Source organism: Danio rerio, chromosome 20 (assembly GCF_049306965.1).
Source record: "Danio rerio strain Tuebingen ecotype United States chromosome 20, GRCz12tu, whole genome shotgun sequence".
NCBI classification, from domain to species: Eukaryota; Metazoa; Chordata; class Actinopteri; order Cypriniformes; family Danionidae; genus Danio; species Danio rerio.
Genome location: NC_133195.1, coordinates 14,431,766 through 14,450,473, shown reverse-complemented (window position 1 = coordinate 14,450,473; position 18,708 = coordinate 14,431,766). Strand labels below are relative to the sequence as shown.

The 18,708-nt window shown below is 39.4% G+C and overlaps 2 protein-coding genes across 2 annotated transcripts in view; one reads left to right on the top strand and one right to left on the bottom strand.

Moving 5' to 3' along the window:
- ppp2r5a (protein phosphatase 2, regulatory subunit B', alpha isoform) overlaps positions 1 to 18,708 on the bottom strand; it is a 136,335-nt gene that overhangs the window by 98,115 nt on the left and 19,512 nt on the right. The window lies entirely within an intron of this gene.
- On the top strand, positions 6,342 to 9,539 carry LOC137488715 (uncharacterized). The gene is made up of 9 exons (XM_068215724.2): positions 6,342 to 6,505; positions 6,612 to 6,885; positions 6,990 to 7,167; positions 7,289 to 7,365; positions 7,555 to 7,735; positions 7,844 to 8,092; positions 8,217 to 8,389; positions 8,473 to 8,621; positions 8,759 to 9,539. Exons 2-8 carry the CDS (start codon positions 6,670 to 6,672, stop codon positions 8,500 to 8,502), a joined length of 1,104 nt encoding a protein of 367 aa, XP_068071825.2. The 5' UTR covers positions 6,342 to 6,505; positions 6,612 to 6,669; the 3' UTR covers positions 8,503 to 8,621; positions 8,759 to 9,539.

Here is an 18,708-nt window from a genome sequence, read left to right as displayed (position 1 = left end):
CGGCTAACGCCAGCTAAAGCTTAAGTAAACTAACCCTTCACATCTTGTAACATTAACAAACTTTAGCACAAGGCTAACCGAATGTGAAATGCAACTCGGAAACATTCCCCCCTGTCTCCTTCTGCTCTTCTTACATCCGTTCCGCCCACCATTGTGTCTCATGTGGTCTGAAATGGTCAAATAGTTTGGAGTTAATTTATTTAATTTCGATTAAGCATTTAATTTTCCCTGTTATCATTTTATCCAAACAATATTTTAGTTACCTAAGTATAGATTATTGGTCTGTTTTTATTTCTTTTGGTATTATGAATTATTTTGTTACTTTAAATTTTTTTCATTAATTTTCTGCCTTCTGTCTTTTTCATTTCAATACCGTTGTCCAGTTTATTTTGTTATTATTTGATTTTAAATCAAGTTCCCGATAATCTATTCTAAACTTAGGTCATATTTAATTTTATTTTTGTTGATTTTTGCTATTTGGGGAATAGCCTTTAATCTTACTATTATTATCATTAATAGCATTATTTTTCTTCCCTTTGATTTTTCTTCCATCTTTTCCTTATGCCTTATTTATTCTATCACCGGTTACGTTATAAGGAAAGTATTACTTTGAAAGTATTTGTCTGAAGCTAAATTCAGAGATATCGATCTATAGATCCCACATCTGATCAAAACATTTTGGGCTAACCCATTAATGTTTGTAGATGCCCCTGAATACTAAGGCACTCTTTCTACTTTTTCTAAGCTGTCCTGTACTGCTTTAAACCTATAGGGGATTATTATGATTATTCTTTTAAATTCTTTTATGCCGACTTCATTTTCCTTTTTATCCTCCCGCTATCACAGGGTGATAACCCTCTTCTCTATCCATCAGATACTACAGCATACTAAGATTCCTACTCCAACTGGCTCGCCCAGAATAGTAGATCTATAGTACTGCCCGTATCCGGACCTCAGTCCTCTGTGCTTGTGTGGTTAAGCGTACAGGTTATCCAGGTTGCAGATCAAAAGATTGGGTTCATCTGTCTGACATAACTGACCCCTGCTGAAAATGTGTTAGATACCTTGGCGTTTTGTGACTCTGGCGTGGATCACAGTGGCATCAGCAATCGTACTCCAAGAAGCACCGTTCGTGTCAACTGGCATACGGTCAATCTTGGTTAATTACCCTGTCATGATTCCACAAATGTGCCTGCCTGAGTGAGATTGGCCACCTCACTCTATAGGCCTAGAGCACCGGAATCATCAGGCAAAACCCAATTTTGAATCATGCCAGGCGGTCAGTGACTTCCTTGAGTGCTACGTATTGTGCTAAAAGCCTACGCTGTGTGAGCTCACAACCGAGTCACATTATGGTCAGGTGATCTGATAGCGACTGCAGTAGGAGTTGGGGAAAGTCTAGCCAGATAGCACGCTCTTGCGATTTTCATCTGAATGCCTTTCACTCACCACCAAGTGTAAATAGCATGTAAAACCTAGTCTAAACTTAACCCACAACAGGACTATAAAACGAACGTTTTAGACATGCCCATAGGTTTTGCTATTCTCTCTCTCTCTCTCTCTCTCTCTCTCTGCCTCGTTTCTCATCCTTGTCTGTCTTTTAGTTTCATTTTTATTCATATTTACTGATATACATTATTAGTATTATTTTCTTACATTTTTCTTTCCCTGTACACTCGTTCATCCGAGCAAGGTGCCATTTTGTCTAACTTATCGTTAGTATTATTTATTTATGTTTGTTTTTTTGGGTTACTGTTATTTTTATTTACTTTGACCTGCTCAGAGACCACGCTATTAAGAACCACCAGGGTGATCTAAATAATTGATTGATAATTTGCACAGCCTGGCGCATGACTAAAAGCCTTTAGGCCAGTATGTAGATATCAACTATTATATAGCCACCCCAATTCGACATCCGAATTGTCCGGCCCCCAGTGGATCCTTAGAAGGACCAACGTCTAGCCGGCACATACCCCCTAGCTGACAACCCTGTCAGACTAATAATATAGCACAATGCTAACATCAACTCAATTTTGCCATGTGGGTTTCTCTCTCTCTCCCTTGTGATCTCTGTCTCACCCAACAGACCAGCATGTCAAGTGCGTCCAGCCCGCTGCTCACTGGGACCAACTGGAGGCCTGGTTAAGTGCTTAACCCTCCACCTCCTGCCCAACGACGCCATGGAGCTGCGGCGGCCAAGCAGAGAACAGCTGGACGTCCGCATTAATCCGCTGAGGGCGAACGACCTGGCCCGGAGCCATAACAGCCAAGCCCAGACTCAACTCTCCAGGGCCCTTACACACCTCACCCTTGCACAGGCCGGATCCATAGAAAAGGGTCTCAACCAGCGGGAGCATCGAGCCCAGGACGCCTGCAAGACGACGAGGGAAAAGGACGCCAAACTTCTGGAGCAAATGGACGGACTACAGCGCGCCCCGATGGAGCTACAAGCGGACAACGGACACAAGGAGTGACGAGAGGAGAAAGCCAAAGACGAACTGAGTGTAAAGCTACAAGCTGAAACACTATTGTAAAGAGCAGAACTAAAGACAGTGAAGCTCGGGTCAAAGCCTCTAAAGTCAACGGCAGAGGGCCCGAGCAAAATTCCAACACGGAACCCAACCAAGAGACTTTAAGCATGAACTTGACAGAGTTCACCCAGAACTGTCACATTCCTACAATCCATGTGACTACCCAAAAGAGGAAGTGCCGCAGTCAGCCCCTAAAGCCAAGACTGGATAGACCAGCAGAGGTGGGTGAATCCAACTCATACTGCCCTGCCAGCCAGCATTCCAGCAACGCCCATCAGCAACACAGGGCCAGGACTCCCTCCAAAGGGGTCCCCCACGTCAGACACCATCTGTCAACCAAAGACTTTAAACCAGCTGGCCAGGGAAGTGACAACTTTCACCCCAAACCCTGCTGGAAGCGACGACACGCACTCCTAATTCTAAGAAATTGACTTTTACACAGACGAGGCCAAGTGCCACTCTCTGTGACAAATTGTATCTGCTAAGAATTACTTCGAGCCGTGAGGCAAGAAGTTTCCTGAATCAACAGCCCCGTGCCATCAAAGCAGATTACGAGCTGATGCAAAAGCTCTTACTAGAGTGTTTTACCTGACCCCGTGTCAGAGAAAGGACTGATTGTCGCCATGGGGCTCAGAACAGCCACGAGACCTCACAGGCATACTGCAGTCGACTACACCAACCCTACTTCAAGACAGGAAATGAGCCACGGACGGAGGAGGATTTCAACTTCCAGATCCTCTCTCTCTCAAAAACCTGCTTTCTGTGGTGAGTCCGCACCTGGGCAATGCCCTGCCCCCACGCCCTGACCACCCAACAGCGGCAGAGTTTAGCTCATAAAATCTGTTTAAAACAAAGACTGCTTTGAAAGACTGTCAAACACCTACAAGCTACCCTGTCTCAGAATCTCATCCGGAGCTGACTTTAAAAGGCACGCTACTGTTTCCCAGCCGCAAGACTTCCAAACAGTGAGTTAAAGCCTTTCTCCGCCAGCAGAGGACAGCACCGCCAGGAAGGCGCATGTCCCAACACCAGACAGGATGCTCAAGACACACTGGGACAAGCCACTCTCCACAAGCAGCCCAAAAGGAGCCTAACAGCAACAAAGGAATGGCCAACCTGCAGTAGCTAGGAGCTCAAGCAACCAGCATCCAGCTAGTTACACGCCAGAGAAAGCCAAAGGTAAAAACCTGACAACAACCAACAGCACAGTGGCATCGTGAGCAGCAGAACTGCTGAAAAACTTAAAGGGGGCCCCACAAGAAGTCAAGCCAGACTCCTTATGACTAGAAGGGGGGTCAAAAACCATTTACCCCCTGAACACCTGCTTTCTGCTCCATCCCCGCAGAGTACTGCGAGTCCAACATCAGCTAAAGACTGTGTACCTAACTGCAGCATCACGCTTCCCCCAAGAAGCAGCCAGTGCCACCATGCTTGCAACCTCAGGTACCAGAAAACACTGGTCTGGTTGTCTGTTTACCTCCTGAGCCACAGCCCACCAACCAGCCACATCTGCGTACAAACAACTGCTCAGGCCTTTGCACTTCAACTCTTGGGGAACCTGACCAAAATGGCATGGCAACTTGGCCGTAACCGTGGAGAAAAACACGCATCAGCACGGGAGCAGACCTCACATTAATGTCATCTCCCCTGTTTGAGTAACTCAAAGCAAGAGCTCAGAGACTAAACCAAACTTAAATGCCAACAAGGCAGGCTGATGGCAAATCATACAGCCAAACTGAGGTTCAACTCGCATACATCGCTTCCATTCAAGTAACTACTGTCCCCATGACTGCAGTGCACCCTGTGTACCCGTCGCCAATGGGCACATACCTGCTGCTGATTGGTAAAGATCCGCTGGATATGTTTGAACCTCTTTTGAACTTTGAACCCCTTAAAATCTGGGCCCAAGTGCGAGAACTCTCTCACAGCCGTCAGGTCAACCCCAACAGACTTTCAGGTCACCGAGGTCGCGGGAAACTGCTGGAACCCGCGAGAATCCAAACTCAACAACCTAGACGGGGTCAAAGTCGCTACTCTGCAGCCTTAAAGGGCACCTATTGTAAAAAATCTTCTTTTCAAGCTGTTTGGACAGATCTGTGTGTTGGTATAGTGTATAGACCATCATACTGGGGTGATATGAACACACCCAGTCCTTTTTTTTCAATTTAACTACAAAAAAAAGGGTCGGCCAATTGGAGCTGTTTTCAAATCGATCGCACCATTACGTAGGTGTGCGATTCCCCCCGCCCACCAAATTGATTGACAGCTGCGCGTATTAACATATCCTGAGTTTGCCGTTTCCGCCATTATTAGCGTGAACGTCGAAGCGATGCCACCGAGAGAACACCCTTGTGCTATTTTAGGATGTAAGGCTCAGCACAAGTGCCTTCACCGTCTTCCTGCAAATGAGCAACAGAGGCTTAAGTGGCTGAGTTTTATCTTTGAAGACAAGGTGCCTGAAAATGTACCAAAACTGTTGTATGTTTGCGCTAACCACTTTAGCGTAGACTGCCTCGAGAACGCGGGACAATACAACTCCGGATTCGCGAGTAAATTGTTTTTGAAAACTGGATCAGTTCCTACAATACGTGATCCTGTCTCACTTCAAGTAAGTATTACATTTTATGTACTTCTAGCCTTAGTATTCTAATTATGTTAAGCCGATGAATAGCATCTGCGGCTAAAGTAGCTTCGGATGTTTGTTTGCACGTGTTTACCTCTTTTTGTGCTTTTCAAAAACAGTCTAAATACTCGAAGCTGCATATGGTAGTGTGTACATGAAGGGGGTTTAGCCATTAGGAACAGAAACCGTAGAAAAATAGCAACATTGTAAAAAGCAGTACCACTGGCTACAGCTAAAGTTTGTTGTTGTTAAATGTTTGTTGTACTGTAATCGTAAGCCGAAATGAATAGCATCTAAAAGTTAAAAGCCGCTAAAGTTGCTTCGGATGTTTGTTTGCACGTGTTCACTGCTATTATGCTTTTCTAAAACAATCTAAATAATCGAAGCTATAAGTGGTAGTGTGTACAAGAAGGGCTTTTAGCCATTAGAAACAGAAACCATAGAAAAATATAAACATTGTAATAAAGCAGTAACCAGTACTGGCTACAGCTAAAGTTTGTTGTTTATGTGGGATGTTTGTTGTAATGTGTATACTGTAATGTTAAGCAGAAATAAATAGCATCTGCGGCTAAAGCTACTTCGGATGTTTGCGCGTTTACAGCTATTGTGCTTTTCTAAAACAGTCTAAATACTCGAATCTTTAAGTGGTAATGTGTACATAAAGGGGTTTTAGCCATCAGAAACAGAAACCGTAGAAAAAATTAAACATTGTAATAAAGCATTACCACTGACTAAGTTACAGCTAAAGTTTGTTTTGTATGTGTATGTTTATTGTAATTTTTTTCACTGTACTTGCACGTGGTCTGCAGTTGTTTACAATAAGATCGGTATGTTTTAATCAAATAAAGGTCATTTTAAAACATGTATGTTTTCTTACAAAGGCCACGACGTTGACAAAGAGCAACAAGGTGGATGTTGCTTGCCAGACAGAACCTTTTCACACATCTTTACACAGTGTTGGCACCCAGTTGTCTTTTAGGACGCTTCAGGCTAAACGCAGGAGTACAAGTAGGTTAACATTTCTCAGTTTATTTTAAGTTGCTGCATTAGAAACGTGTTTTATTATCTTTATAAACGTGCAATGAGATTAATCATAAAATTACACTATAGGTGTCCCGACAACAATTTCCAGTTTTGAACTGACTGTACCATCAGCGTCCTCTACTGCGTTTTTGACTTTGACACCCCTCAAACCTTCACTAAAAAGACCTCGTCTGGAGCTGGAGGAGGAGGAGGAAGAAGAAGAAGCCGAAGAGACTTTGACAGAGTCAAAAATTATAGCCCAAGACTCGGATGTGACATTTGACCCTGCAGAGGAATGCACATCTGCAACTGAACCAACAGACTTGTCGTGAGTTTATGCATTATGTAAATTATTTGAAAGATTGTGTATTGTCATCATAACATTCATCATCATTTTTTTTTTATTATGTTAATGTGTATATTTATTTTTACAGAATCCAAGAATGCCCAGTTCATAACATTGCCAAGTTCATTGTCTATGAAACATGCCTCATGGAGCTCTTCAGAGACTGCCCAGTGTGTCAGAGGAGATGTGATGTAAAGTCACAAAGGCTTGGGACATTTCTGAGCGTACAGCAAGTCTGCCCACACTGCGAGTTTGTAAGAAAATGGAACAGTCAGCCAATTATTGGTAGTACTCCAGCTGGCAACCTGCATCTTTCTGCTGCAGTCTACTTGAGCGGTGCATCATTTTTTGTAGTTGAAAAGGTAATTATCTATCAAAATTTATCACATTTCTTTTAGAAACATAATATAAATTTTGTCACAGGGTGCATGCACATTGTACTAAAAATTCTCCTCTCTGTTGTCAGGTATTTGCTGCAATGAAACTACACATTTTTAAATATAATTCATTTCGCCGTCATGCAAGACTTTGCATTGAACCTGCTATTGTCCACAAGTGGAGAAATTGGCAGAGTGAAATGCTAGAACAGCTCAGTCGAAGAGAGAATGTGATTGTTGGAGGAGATATGAGGGCTGACTCCCCAGGTATTTAGTCAAAAGATTTAATTTCTAATTCAATACAGTCTAATAAAAAAAATAATATGAAATACATTACAATTTTTCCAAAAATGTGTTTAGAATAATTATGTACGGTTTGTTCTTGAAGGTCACTCGGCCAAGTATGGGAGTTATACAATGATGGACCTTGCAACTAACACAGTGGTCGACCTACAGTTAGTCCAGGTAATACAGAAAAGTATTATGTGAACTAGCATAATATTTTGAATTGAAAATGTGTGATCTATATATATATATATATATATATATATATATATATATATATATATATATATATATATATATATATATATATATATATATATATAAATTTTTTTTTTTTTTTTTTTTTTAACCTTAATTAAAATTTTATAGAGTAATGAGGTGGGTGGCAGTTACCATATGGAAAAAGAAGGCCTAAAGAGAAGCCTTGACCTGTTGGATGCCTGCGGTGTTCGTCTGGAATGCATCATCACAGACCGACATCCTCAAATACAGAAATATCTCAGGGATCGAAATGTCACTCAGTTTTACGATGTGTGGCATATCGAGAAAGGTATGTAATTTAGCAGTTATTAATTTACTTAAGATTAAATTGCTATTTACAGTTCTTACATGTTTAATATTATTTTTGTGTTGATGTCTTTTTTTCTTTAATTTCCAGGAATTTCTAAAAAACTGGACAAGATATGCCAGATAAAGGGGTGTGAGAAGTTGCGTAAATGGTTACATAGCATCAAAAACCACATCTACTGGACTGCTGCATCATCCACAACAGGTCCTGAAAGAGTGGCAAAGTGGACCTCTATCTTAAACCATGTACAAGACAAACATGTACATGAAGACCCCAATTTTCCGGCTTGTCTGCATCCGCAACGGATAAGCAGAGACAAGAACAAATGGCTGTCGGCTGGTAAGTTGTATACAGACAAATAAAATATTCTTTGCGATTAAAACTAATTCAAAATAGAGCTTGTTTCATTGTTCAGATTTGTTTTTGATTTCGACTCTAATACCTTAAATTTTTGCTTGTTTAGCAACGATGCCATTCTACAAGCTGGAGAAAGTTCTCGCTAACAAGAGAATATTGAAGGATGTGGCCAAGCTAAGTCCTCACCACCAGACGTCAACTGTTGAAGCTTTCCACAGCGTCATACTGCGGTTTGCACCCAAAAAATGTGGTATTCCCTTTTCTGGGGATGCTATGCAGGTAAAGCCAATGATCAGAAATTAATATTTACAATACTACACAGTCTTGTCATTGTACGTCATTTACATTTTTCTTTTTGTTAGGTTGTACTTGGCTGCACTGCATTACAATGAAAATGCCGGGCGTCCCCAGGCCACATCAGCAACTGGTAAACCTATTTACAAGCTTGCCTTTCCAAAGGCAAAGAAAGGAGAGTATAGGGTCCGAGAAGTGAAGACACAGCAAACTTTCGGTATGTATATAAATGTTTATAGTATTATTAATAATTCAATAAATAAACAAAATAATTGCACTTTACATTCACAATGAAAACTCACTACTCAAAATACAAAATTAAGTTACTAAAGAGATAACTGTTATATTGCACAGGTTATGTAGAAGAGCTGCTGGACCTCATCTTCAACCAAGTGTTTGTGGACCCATCACCCTATGTTGATGAAGTGTTGGGAATTCACATACCACCTGCTCTATCATCAGCCTACGATCGACCTGAGATGGAGGAGGCTATCTCCAGCAGGGTGACCCGCTTCAATCAATAGCTATCCTAAAACCCACATAGCTGCCCTGCTCTTCAGGAAACTGTCTTCGAATCTTCAGCACCACACAGGCAGGAATCACAACACGGACTCTCCGCCCGAGGAAACCCCAACACCAGCTCACAAAGCTCCGATAAGCCAAAAAGCGGCACTGTCTAACAGAGACATAATAATGAAACATTGTTTTAGAAATTGCACTACAATTTGAACTTGGGAGTTATCACATATACATTTTTATTTTTTATAAAATAACTAGCTTTAACAAAATTTCAGAAGTCATATTTTGTTTATTCAACTGCCAATGTATATTTGATATGTTTGTATGTGTTTGTAGATATACTGTACTTTCTAATGTTCATGGACAATTGTATTTCATTCAACAAAGTGACAACTTGGAGTTTATATTTTATATTTGCAAAAGGATACATTTTATATTTGCCAATCACATTTTAATTTATACTTCAATATAAAGTTTTTATATGACTCAGGAATTGAAGCATCTTTTCTGAAGGGTTGATGTTTCTATGCCATACTGATTATTATATATTTTAAGAGTTTATATATTAATGTTTAGTGAATTTAAAATTATTTTTCAATAAAAAGTACATGCATTACTCAGCCTTTTATGAAGTCATTCAAATTGTCATCTCAGAAATAGCAGCAATGAAAAACGGTACGTATTTCATTTTTATTGACATTGAGGTAAAGTTGGTTTTATATTCAGATATTCGGACATTCTCCTTAATAGTATCATTTCAGTAAAGTATTCTTTGCAAATTCAAAATAGGGAAATCGTATTAGCAGCAAATGACAAAGTACAACATTGTTTACAGTCAAGTAGATAGTTTTAATGTTGTTTATAAGTCATACTTGCATGCTAAATACGATCGATTGTTTAAACTATCATGATAAACAATACAGGGACTTCTGAATGTGCGGATATAAAACCAACTTTATCGCTATTGTATTGACTACACAGCGTTAATGTGCTTAAAAAGAAAGCGAGCATGCAGATCATGAACAAGGTAACCTGCTATTCTTTCTATTTATTTAAACTCACTTTTGCACTCCACGAAGTCGCAGGGGACCATAGTCTGCTTTGTATATATTCTATGCATTTTGCAAGGAATAAATATTGAAGCAAACGGGATCCATTCCTGGATGCTCCGTCATGCACGAGGGTTGCATTTCCAGTTGATCCATTCGTCTTCTAACCTTATTACACGACACAGTTATGCTGTTTATTATCTCATTCGATGTCTTTAGAGCAGCAACGTTAACATAAACTGGAAATTTACCTGCGGTATCTCCCTGCAGCATACATTTTCAGCCTCAGTTGGCATTTTTTCACAATTGCCACACAAGCACCTGCCAATATTTGTCAACGTCAATATTCATTAATTACGAATAAATCATACCAATGCAAAATTGATCTCTGTGGATATCTTTATGTCTTGTCTGTGTTAGACGTAACGCATGACGTTCGCGAACTTTATCAAACAAATTACGGATGGCGCATGCATAGTTACATAGCGGCTGTAAAAGTATACAAAAACATTAAATATTTTGTATGTACCACTCTGACACATTCTGGCACATTCAGATTATAGATTCCTCAACAGTCGACTCTGCTTGATCTGTGTCCGAGTCTGGGTCATATATGTAGGGTTGAATTGTGTTCCTCTCACTCATGATGACTCTTACTGTCTGCCTCTGTGATACGGTGCACAAAGCAGACGCGCTCTTGGCTCCGCCCCCTTGTTACGTTGGGCGGGCAGTCGAAACTCATTATCATGTTAAACAACACACCCCAAAACAGCAACCCGTGTACACACCTCTAAATTTACACTTTTTAACACAGCATAATAACCATATCTGAATTGCGTTTTGATCTGAACCTATATTGGCACACTCAGAAGAACCATAATATTAGTATTAAATCTCAAAAAAGGGCTAAAATATGTGCCCTTTAAAACCAGCTAGCAACCCCAACGCTTGCTGCCCCAGGCCTCAAAGGGCTTTATGTTGAATAACCGAACTGTGAATGACACTTTACTTGCACTATGAGCAGACAACCTAGCAGCCATCAGCCTCGCACGGTGCGACACTCCGCCTGAACACACCCCAGACCTGTGTTCAACTAACAAGCATACACACTACTATCCAAATGCTGAACTCTCACACATGACAACTGCCAACAGCATTTGCACATTGAACTTGAACCGAAATGGCGGATGGTTGACCCATCCCCTCCTAACTCTCACGGCCCGGCCGCAAGATGTTCACATCGGAGCTAATAGCCTGATACATCTTCATGCGGATAAACTACGGGTCGGGTAATAAAATAATACATTAGAATTAGCTAATTGCAGGTCAGTTGCGGGTGTATAGCGGGACATGGCAGTGGATCAGTGAAAAAGCAAAGATTAGCCTTTGCAGAATGAGAAGATATGAGATGCCCAATAGTGAAGGAAGTGCAAGAGTAGCCTACTGTTCAAAGTTTCAGTTAGAGGGGTCAGAAAAAATTCTGCCATCGTCCTGAGAGAAACAAGATTGTGCAAGATATTAGTGCAGTCAAAATTGTTGAGTATATATATATATATATATATATATATATATATATATATATATATATATATATATATATATATATATAAACACACACATCCTCATTTTATTAAACATGAGGGACTGAAACCTAACTTCTATTGCATATCTATTGCATACTCACTAATACACAACGGAGTTTTGTTTTTTCATCTAAATATTAACTAACAAAACATTTTATTGAGTTTTGTATCATAGATTCTTACTGCTAAAATGCGGTGACTGTTAGTTAAAGAAGGAACTGAAAAGATATTAATTAACTCCAACTTATTCAAATTTGTTTAGAAATATTTAGAAATTAAAAAAAAAAAATTTCTCCAGAACAAACAGTAGTGAGTTGTGGCAACTGCTAACCAACTGTGCCTGAAAAAGAAAATAAACTCAACCCTTTTAGACCATGCGCCATGGCGCAAAGCAGATTTTCCTATCCTTAAGTTAGCAAAAATGCATTCTGACATGCCCTGAAAGCGTTTGCGCCCTGCGTTTTGCGCCCTGCGCATGGACCGTCAAACTAGAGCCCATAGTTCGTTGATTTGCTGTTTCCAAAAGTTAATATATAATAGTTTTTACATAGAGTATTGCATTAATTGCATAGACGTTAAATAGAAAATTTGAATGGCAAACGATTTTAGATTTGTATATAAAATAGCCTATGTAATATATTAACATCAACAAATTAATAAAATAAGTAGCAAACGAGAAATAAATGACAGAAAAGTTGATAAAAGCAGATATCATCTCTAAAAGTTATCATAATTGCTAGATTAAAAAGATAAAAAGAGTAAATATTAACTATTAACTACTAATGGTGTATATATTTTGCAGCCAGTTTAGATTTCATTTCGTCCTCTCCGAGTCGTTTAGATTACAGAATATATTATTTAGCCAACGTTTTCTCTTGGTATCGCAGCTGTGCGTGCACTGTCAGATATATATATATAGGTCTAAAATAAATCTAAAAAGTTGTAAATATCCCTAACAATATTTTTTGAGTATACAAATCACTGGATTACATATTAGTAGCTGTTTTACGTAAACCATAGTAAAAAAAAAAAAGTCTAAGTTTTTACTTTTCACCTGTGACACATAAATAAACACTGAACCATGACCCTGACTAAAGCAAGGTAAACCTATAACACTCATGGCAATACGATTTAGTATAAAAGAAAGTGTCATCAAAAAATTATATATAATTTATATTTATTCCAGGTTTCTGTAAGCATCAGTTTTTGTTGTTGTTTTTTCTCCAGTCAGTCAGGGTCTAACAGTGAGAGAATAGCAATGAAGGCCACACACACACACACACACACACACACACACACACACACACACACACACACACACACAGGGCTGGAGGGGTTCAAACAGCCCCACTGCTGCTCTATTAATACACCTTATGTAAGCGATCTGAATACCACTGTTCCTGTGTCTCTCCCTCTCACTGTATTCACCACAAAATGGAGCAAACATCTAGCGGACATCAGAAACATGGTCATTGATTGGCTCGCTTGTATTTGTTCTCACGTATACATGGGCACAAGCTGAATAAGTCACTGAATTTGTTGAGGTGCCCATCAATACCTCAGGCGTGTGGTTACCATGGTTATATGGCCCATCCCTTGAGAGTCATAATGTCAGGATAAACGCAACTGTAAATGCCTTTCCCAGCTTAACTGAGAACAACTGACATGATAATTTCTCGATAACATCTGAGTTTATGGGCTTTTTATCTTCATGGCATAGCAAAGTGTGGAATAAGAGGAGCGAAAGAGAGACAAAGAAAAAGAGGGGTATGCGATATAGACAACTTATTCCAAATTCGAAAGTTGAATCTAAGAAGAAATGAGACTTTATTTAAAATTGGTCAAATTTTCTATAGGAAATTGAAATGTTGATTAGATTAAATCTACTCACTGAGTCACTGGAATTGGCAATAAATATAAAGGGATCGATTTTAACAATCTAAGCGCAAAGTCTAAAGCGCATTGTGCAAAGGCATTAAATGCATGTCTAAATCCACTTTTGCTATTTTAAGGACAGAAAAATATGCTCTGCGCCCAGCGCATGGTCTAACAGTGTTGTGCTTATTCTCTTAAAGAGTTATGAATGTGTTTTGAGCATAATGTGCATTAAGCCAATAAGAGTCTCATCTCCCATTCCCTCTTTCTCTTTACTTTACTCCATTGAAGACATCCATTAGCCTACATATTTAATTTAATTTGTTAAGCGCAAAGATTTGTTTCAAAACTATTTTTAAATTCAGTTCTAATTTCCAACAAACTTATAAATGAACAATAAAAATGAAGTGTGAGTTATATCCAAACATGTGTTCTTATTCTTATGCCTCAAATAGCTGAAAGGTAGACATATCTAAACTTGTTTTTATTAAAACAAATATAAATATGCATATAATAAATAATACTGCTAATAATAATAATAATATTATACATAAGAAAATTGTGGCGACATAGTGGCGCAGTGGGTAGTATGTTTGCCTCATAATTCAATTCAATTCACCTTTATTAATTTAGCGCTTTGACAATGTAGATTGAGTCAAAGCAGCTTCACATAAAAGATCATAGTAAATTGGTAGGTTGCCATTTCTGTGTGAAATTTGTATGTTGTCCCCGTGTTCGCATGAGTTTCCGCCATCCAAAGACTTGGTATGGGTGAATTGGTTATGCTAAAAAGGGTCCGTAGTGTATGTGTGAGATGTGATGGGTTGTAGCTGGAAGGGTGTCCTCTGCGTAAAACATATGCTGGATGAGTTGGCAGTTCAATCTGCTGTGGCGACACCAGATTAAAAAAGGGACTAAGCCGAAAATAAAATAAATGAATGAATAAGCAAATTGTCATGAATAAAATAAAAAAGCGCCCAAGGTGAAGAAGGCATGGAGGTATGCCTAGTGTTTTTTTTTTTATATCTCATGTTGTCAGGGTAGAAAGGGAACATATTTAATAGCAGGTGAAACAAATTTATTCTTCTCAAAAAACACAAAATATCCTCAAAAAGGCAGTTCAAAACTCAAAAAAGGCTGAACTCAGAAATCGGCGCAGTTCCGGGCGCTCCCAAGGCTTCACTGGGCAGCAGAAGGAGAGATAAAAAGGATAAGATGAGTTCCGGATATTACCGCCAGGGGGCGAGAGAGCGATACCAAACGATCCGGAGAAGAAGAGCCTTACGGGTACTGCTGGGCGTTCTCCCTTGGTGGAGATTCAGTAGCGAGAATGGGACAGCCAGACCAAACTACAGCGAGCCGGATGACGGGACAAAGTATCAAAATAAAAGAGGGAGAGAAAAAACGAAACCAAAACAAGCTGGAGCTTGGAGTCTGGGGAAACAGGACACGACAAGACAGATTACTCACAATAGATTTAACGTACAAGCCTCACGAGCATGCAAAACGGACTGACGAAAGACAAGAGACGAAAGGAGACTAAATAGGGGAGAAATCAAGTAGCAACAGGTGAAGGAGAGGATCGCAAATTGATTACCAGGTCTCTAAGGCGGGGAAACAAAAAGCACGCGGACAAGGAGCACATGGCCAGCTGTCAAAACAAAACCCACGTGCTCCAAACACACAAAGACAACACAAACAGGTAAGTCATTCCATACTCTTAACACATGTAGTACATAATAATATATATATTTTTTAACATTTTAATATATTTGTCTATTGCTCTACATCCTGTGTGTATTAAGCAATGTGTATGCATTTGGACTGCACAGGTGCATAACTTGTGCACTCTGCGCTAGACTTTAGACCAGTTTTTACATAGTCAATGGCACGGTCTATTTCAGATTCTCAGAATAGCAATGAGCCAACACTGCTCCTTAACAAACCTCCTTTTCTGACCAGCACACCCATGAGTCCACAAAGTGGCGCAAATGGATTTGCTACTTAAACAACGTGGTGCAAAACATGAAAATTAGAGTTGCACTGGTCTGAAAATAGCAGCAAATCACGCCAAACACGTCTTGCACCTTATTGCACCAGGTGTATGATAGGGCCCATAGTGTTACATATAATAAGTATAACAAAGACAATGTAAAGACATCGAGCTCCCAGTTTAATTTTTATGATTTCAGCATGTCATTAGCGGTAACAATTTTTCTAACTTTTTCTTTCTGATGCTGTGTTCACACCAAACGCAACATGTGCAAATAAATCTCGCTATTCACATGTAAATAGACCCGTGAACATTTTGAGTTTACTCGATTCATTTGTGGAAATAATGAGCCTTGGTGTTCCTAAATCTATTTATCCTAATAGAACAGGTTCATTTGTTGGTTGGATACATCAAATCACTATATTAGAGCTGCACAATTAATTATAAAAAGAAGAGTCACATGCCACAGCTAAAGCTAAGCAGGGCTGAGCCTGGTTAGTACCTGGATGGGAGACCACTAGCAAACACTAGGTTGCTGTTGGAAGTGGTGTTAGTAAGGCCAGCAGGGGGAGCTCAACCTGTGGTCTGTGTGAGTCCTAATGCCCCAGTAAAAGTGAAGGGGACACTACACTGTCAGTGGGCGCCATCTTTCAGATGAGAACTTTCGGAGTTAAACCGAGGTCCTGACTCTCTTTGGTCATTAAAAATCACATGGCACTTCTCGTGAAAGAGCAGGGGTGTAACCCCGGTGTCCTGGCCAAAGTCCCTCTATCGGCCCTTACGATCATGGCCTCTCAATCATCCCCTTCATCCCCAATTGGCTCGATCACTGTCTCTCCACTCCAACAATAGCTGGTGTGTGGTGAGCGCACTGGCGCCGTTGTCCTGTGGCTGCCGTCGCATCATCCAAGTGGATGCTGCACACTGGTGGAGGTGTGGAGAGACCGCTCTCATGATTGTAAAGCGCTTTGGGTGTATGGCCATACACAATAAATACGCTATATAAATATATATTACAATACATTACATGCTGTATTTATAAGATATAACTCACCTCAAAAATTTAATTTCTGTCTTCATGTAATGTATTTGCGACCGCAAAATCACACGTGATGTGAGCTGACCATCAGCTGTTACCACAGAGAGGGCAGGAACGCGCGCGCCTCTGAATAAAGTCTTAGTTTAGTGTTTAGTTTACTTTAGTGAACAGAACCTGCATAGGCTGTGAATTTCAGGTAATAAAGTTTTAAATAACATTCAGTTTGTGGCACAAAGTGATCTTTTGGGAGATGCGCGGGAGGTGAACCGCTCTTAGTCTTAGCAGTGAAAATGAAACCGAAAGCGCACACATTGTTGTCAGATGTAGCTGACTGATTCCAGCCCAAAAAGTAACAAAAACCCACTGAAATGCAAAAATACCCACCCAGTCTTCTGTATTCATAAAAACACACATCAGTGATAGATTTTAAGAAGAAGATTACAGATGTTAAGCATATGTCTCAAACACAATAATTCAACATTAAAATTATTATCAGCATTAAAGGTTCAGGACACCCTGGAGAACATTTTTTTTTTATATTAACAGATTTGTGTGTGTTGAGCATCAGTTAAGACAATGTTACCACCTATCAGCTTTAATTGTGGGGAAAACTGGATAATTTTGAGCTTTTGTCAGCTAATTTCAGCTTCCGGGTTTAAAATGATTTTTGGGGCGGGATCAAAATCGGCGACGTAGCACAGAACTGCAAGTGCAATGATGACGCATCGGTTTCTCATTATTATTCATAGTGGAGTTTTCTTATCCTATGAGAAGAGCCGGCTGCTTAATTATTCATGAGAGCACATGCTTTCCGAAACTTAAAAAAATTATTAAATAATTTTATTTTTGGATCTTACAAGATATACTATTTAATCATAAAGTTTTAATTTTATTTGTTCATCTGTCAGGCTATAGTGATTATTGGCTTTAACGTATTCAGCCTTTTAGCCTGAACTTATTGTGGAGTTTTTGACATTAAGTCTTTTTTTATTTACATCTATATTTGAAACTTATTATAAATATCCTCAATGTATAGTGTTTGTGATGTAGGTCTCAGATGAGCGGACTGCTGGAAGAGAATGGGGTGGGGTTTTTATTGTTTTTATTTTATTTATTTATTTATTGTTTTTAAATGTGTGTGTGTTTTCATTTCAAATAAAAATAAAGTTATATTGACCCCACACTGGCTATTCTACTTGGTGCTCTTTACATAGGCCTATCTATCTATCTACGTTGTGATTGAGCACATGTAATCCAGATTTAGTGATCCTGAAAAGTTCCTATGCGGATCAGACTGATCCAATCCTATGTTGCTTTGAAAAACTGGCTCAAAAAGTAAGCTAGATTACGTGATCACAGATCGCAAAAACAGGATTACTAAATCCGGATCAATTTTATCCAGATTAAACCTTTTGAAAAACCGGGCCGAGAAGTATCAGAATAATCCAGATAATCATCTCACTGTGAAGTCCAAGTAAATGTCCTCCAATATGGAGTGGAATACTTATATGAATATGATCTGTTTACATTATGGACTGAAAATGTTGAGCCTGTACTGTACAAACTCACTAGAAAATGCCTTGATTTGGACGCTACTAGTGAGGACATTTCCATATGGTGGAAAACAGTGGGCATCAAATAAAAGAAATGTAAACACAAAGAAATCATTGAGGCTTTAAATTACCTGAATGCCTCTAGCCTACGCAATAACCTAAAAAAGGTATTTGCAAATTTAAAGGATAAAACTGGACAACTGGTCTCAGCAGATTCTGAAGCACAAAAGTCACAGGAAAAAATTGAACATCTCCAATCACAGCTAGACAAACTACTAGAAGAACAATTAGCCTTGGCTAAAAGATGTGAGAAATACATGGACATAATTGAAGATTTGAAAAACAAATTGATTGTGCAAAAACTAATGCCTGTCAGAAACACAAAAGCTAACAAGCATATGACTTCAGAATCGGAGAAAGCTGATGACATATCTCTGCAAAAGGTGCCTGTTTTAGCTTTAAAGGTTATGAAACACCCAAACGGCACAGAGACAAACATTCAACGTGCTTTAACAGTACATGAATGTAACTCGTTTAAAGCAGAGATTGGACCATTCCCTCTTAAAGGGCCCTTCCAACCATGGTGGAGGCGAGTTGTTAGACACAAATATGCATTTCAACTCGAACCAAAATACATTTGGCAAATTGTTTTCACCTCAATTCCAAATGTTCTGCTCTATAAGGCCTCACAAA

What these genes read in the sequence shown, in the direction of transcription:
- LOC137488715 (XM_068215724.2), top strand. Translation starts at nt 6,670, where the DNA reads ATGGAGCTCTTCAGAGACTGCCCAGTGTGTCAGAGGAGATGTGATGTA. An exon ending in CATTTTTTGTAGTTGAAAAG is followed by an intron (nt 6,886 to 6,989) that starts GTAATTATCTAT and finishes CTCTGTTGTCAG; the next exon opens with GTATTTGCTGCAATGAAACT. An exon ending in TCGACCTACAGTTAGTCCAG is followed by an intron (nt 7,366 to 7,554) that starts GTAATACAGAAA and finishes AAAATTTTATAG; the next exon opens with AGTAATGAGGTGGGTGGCAG.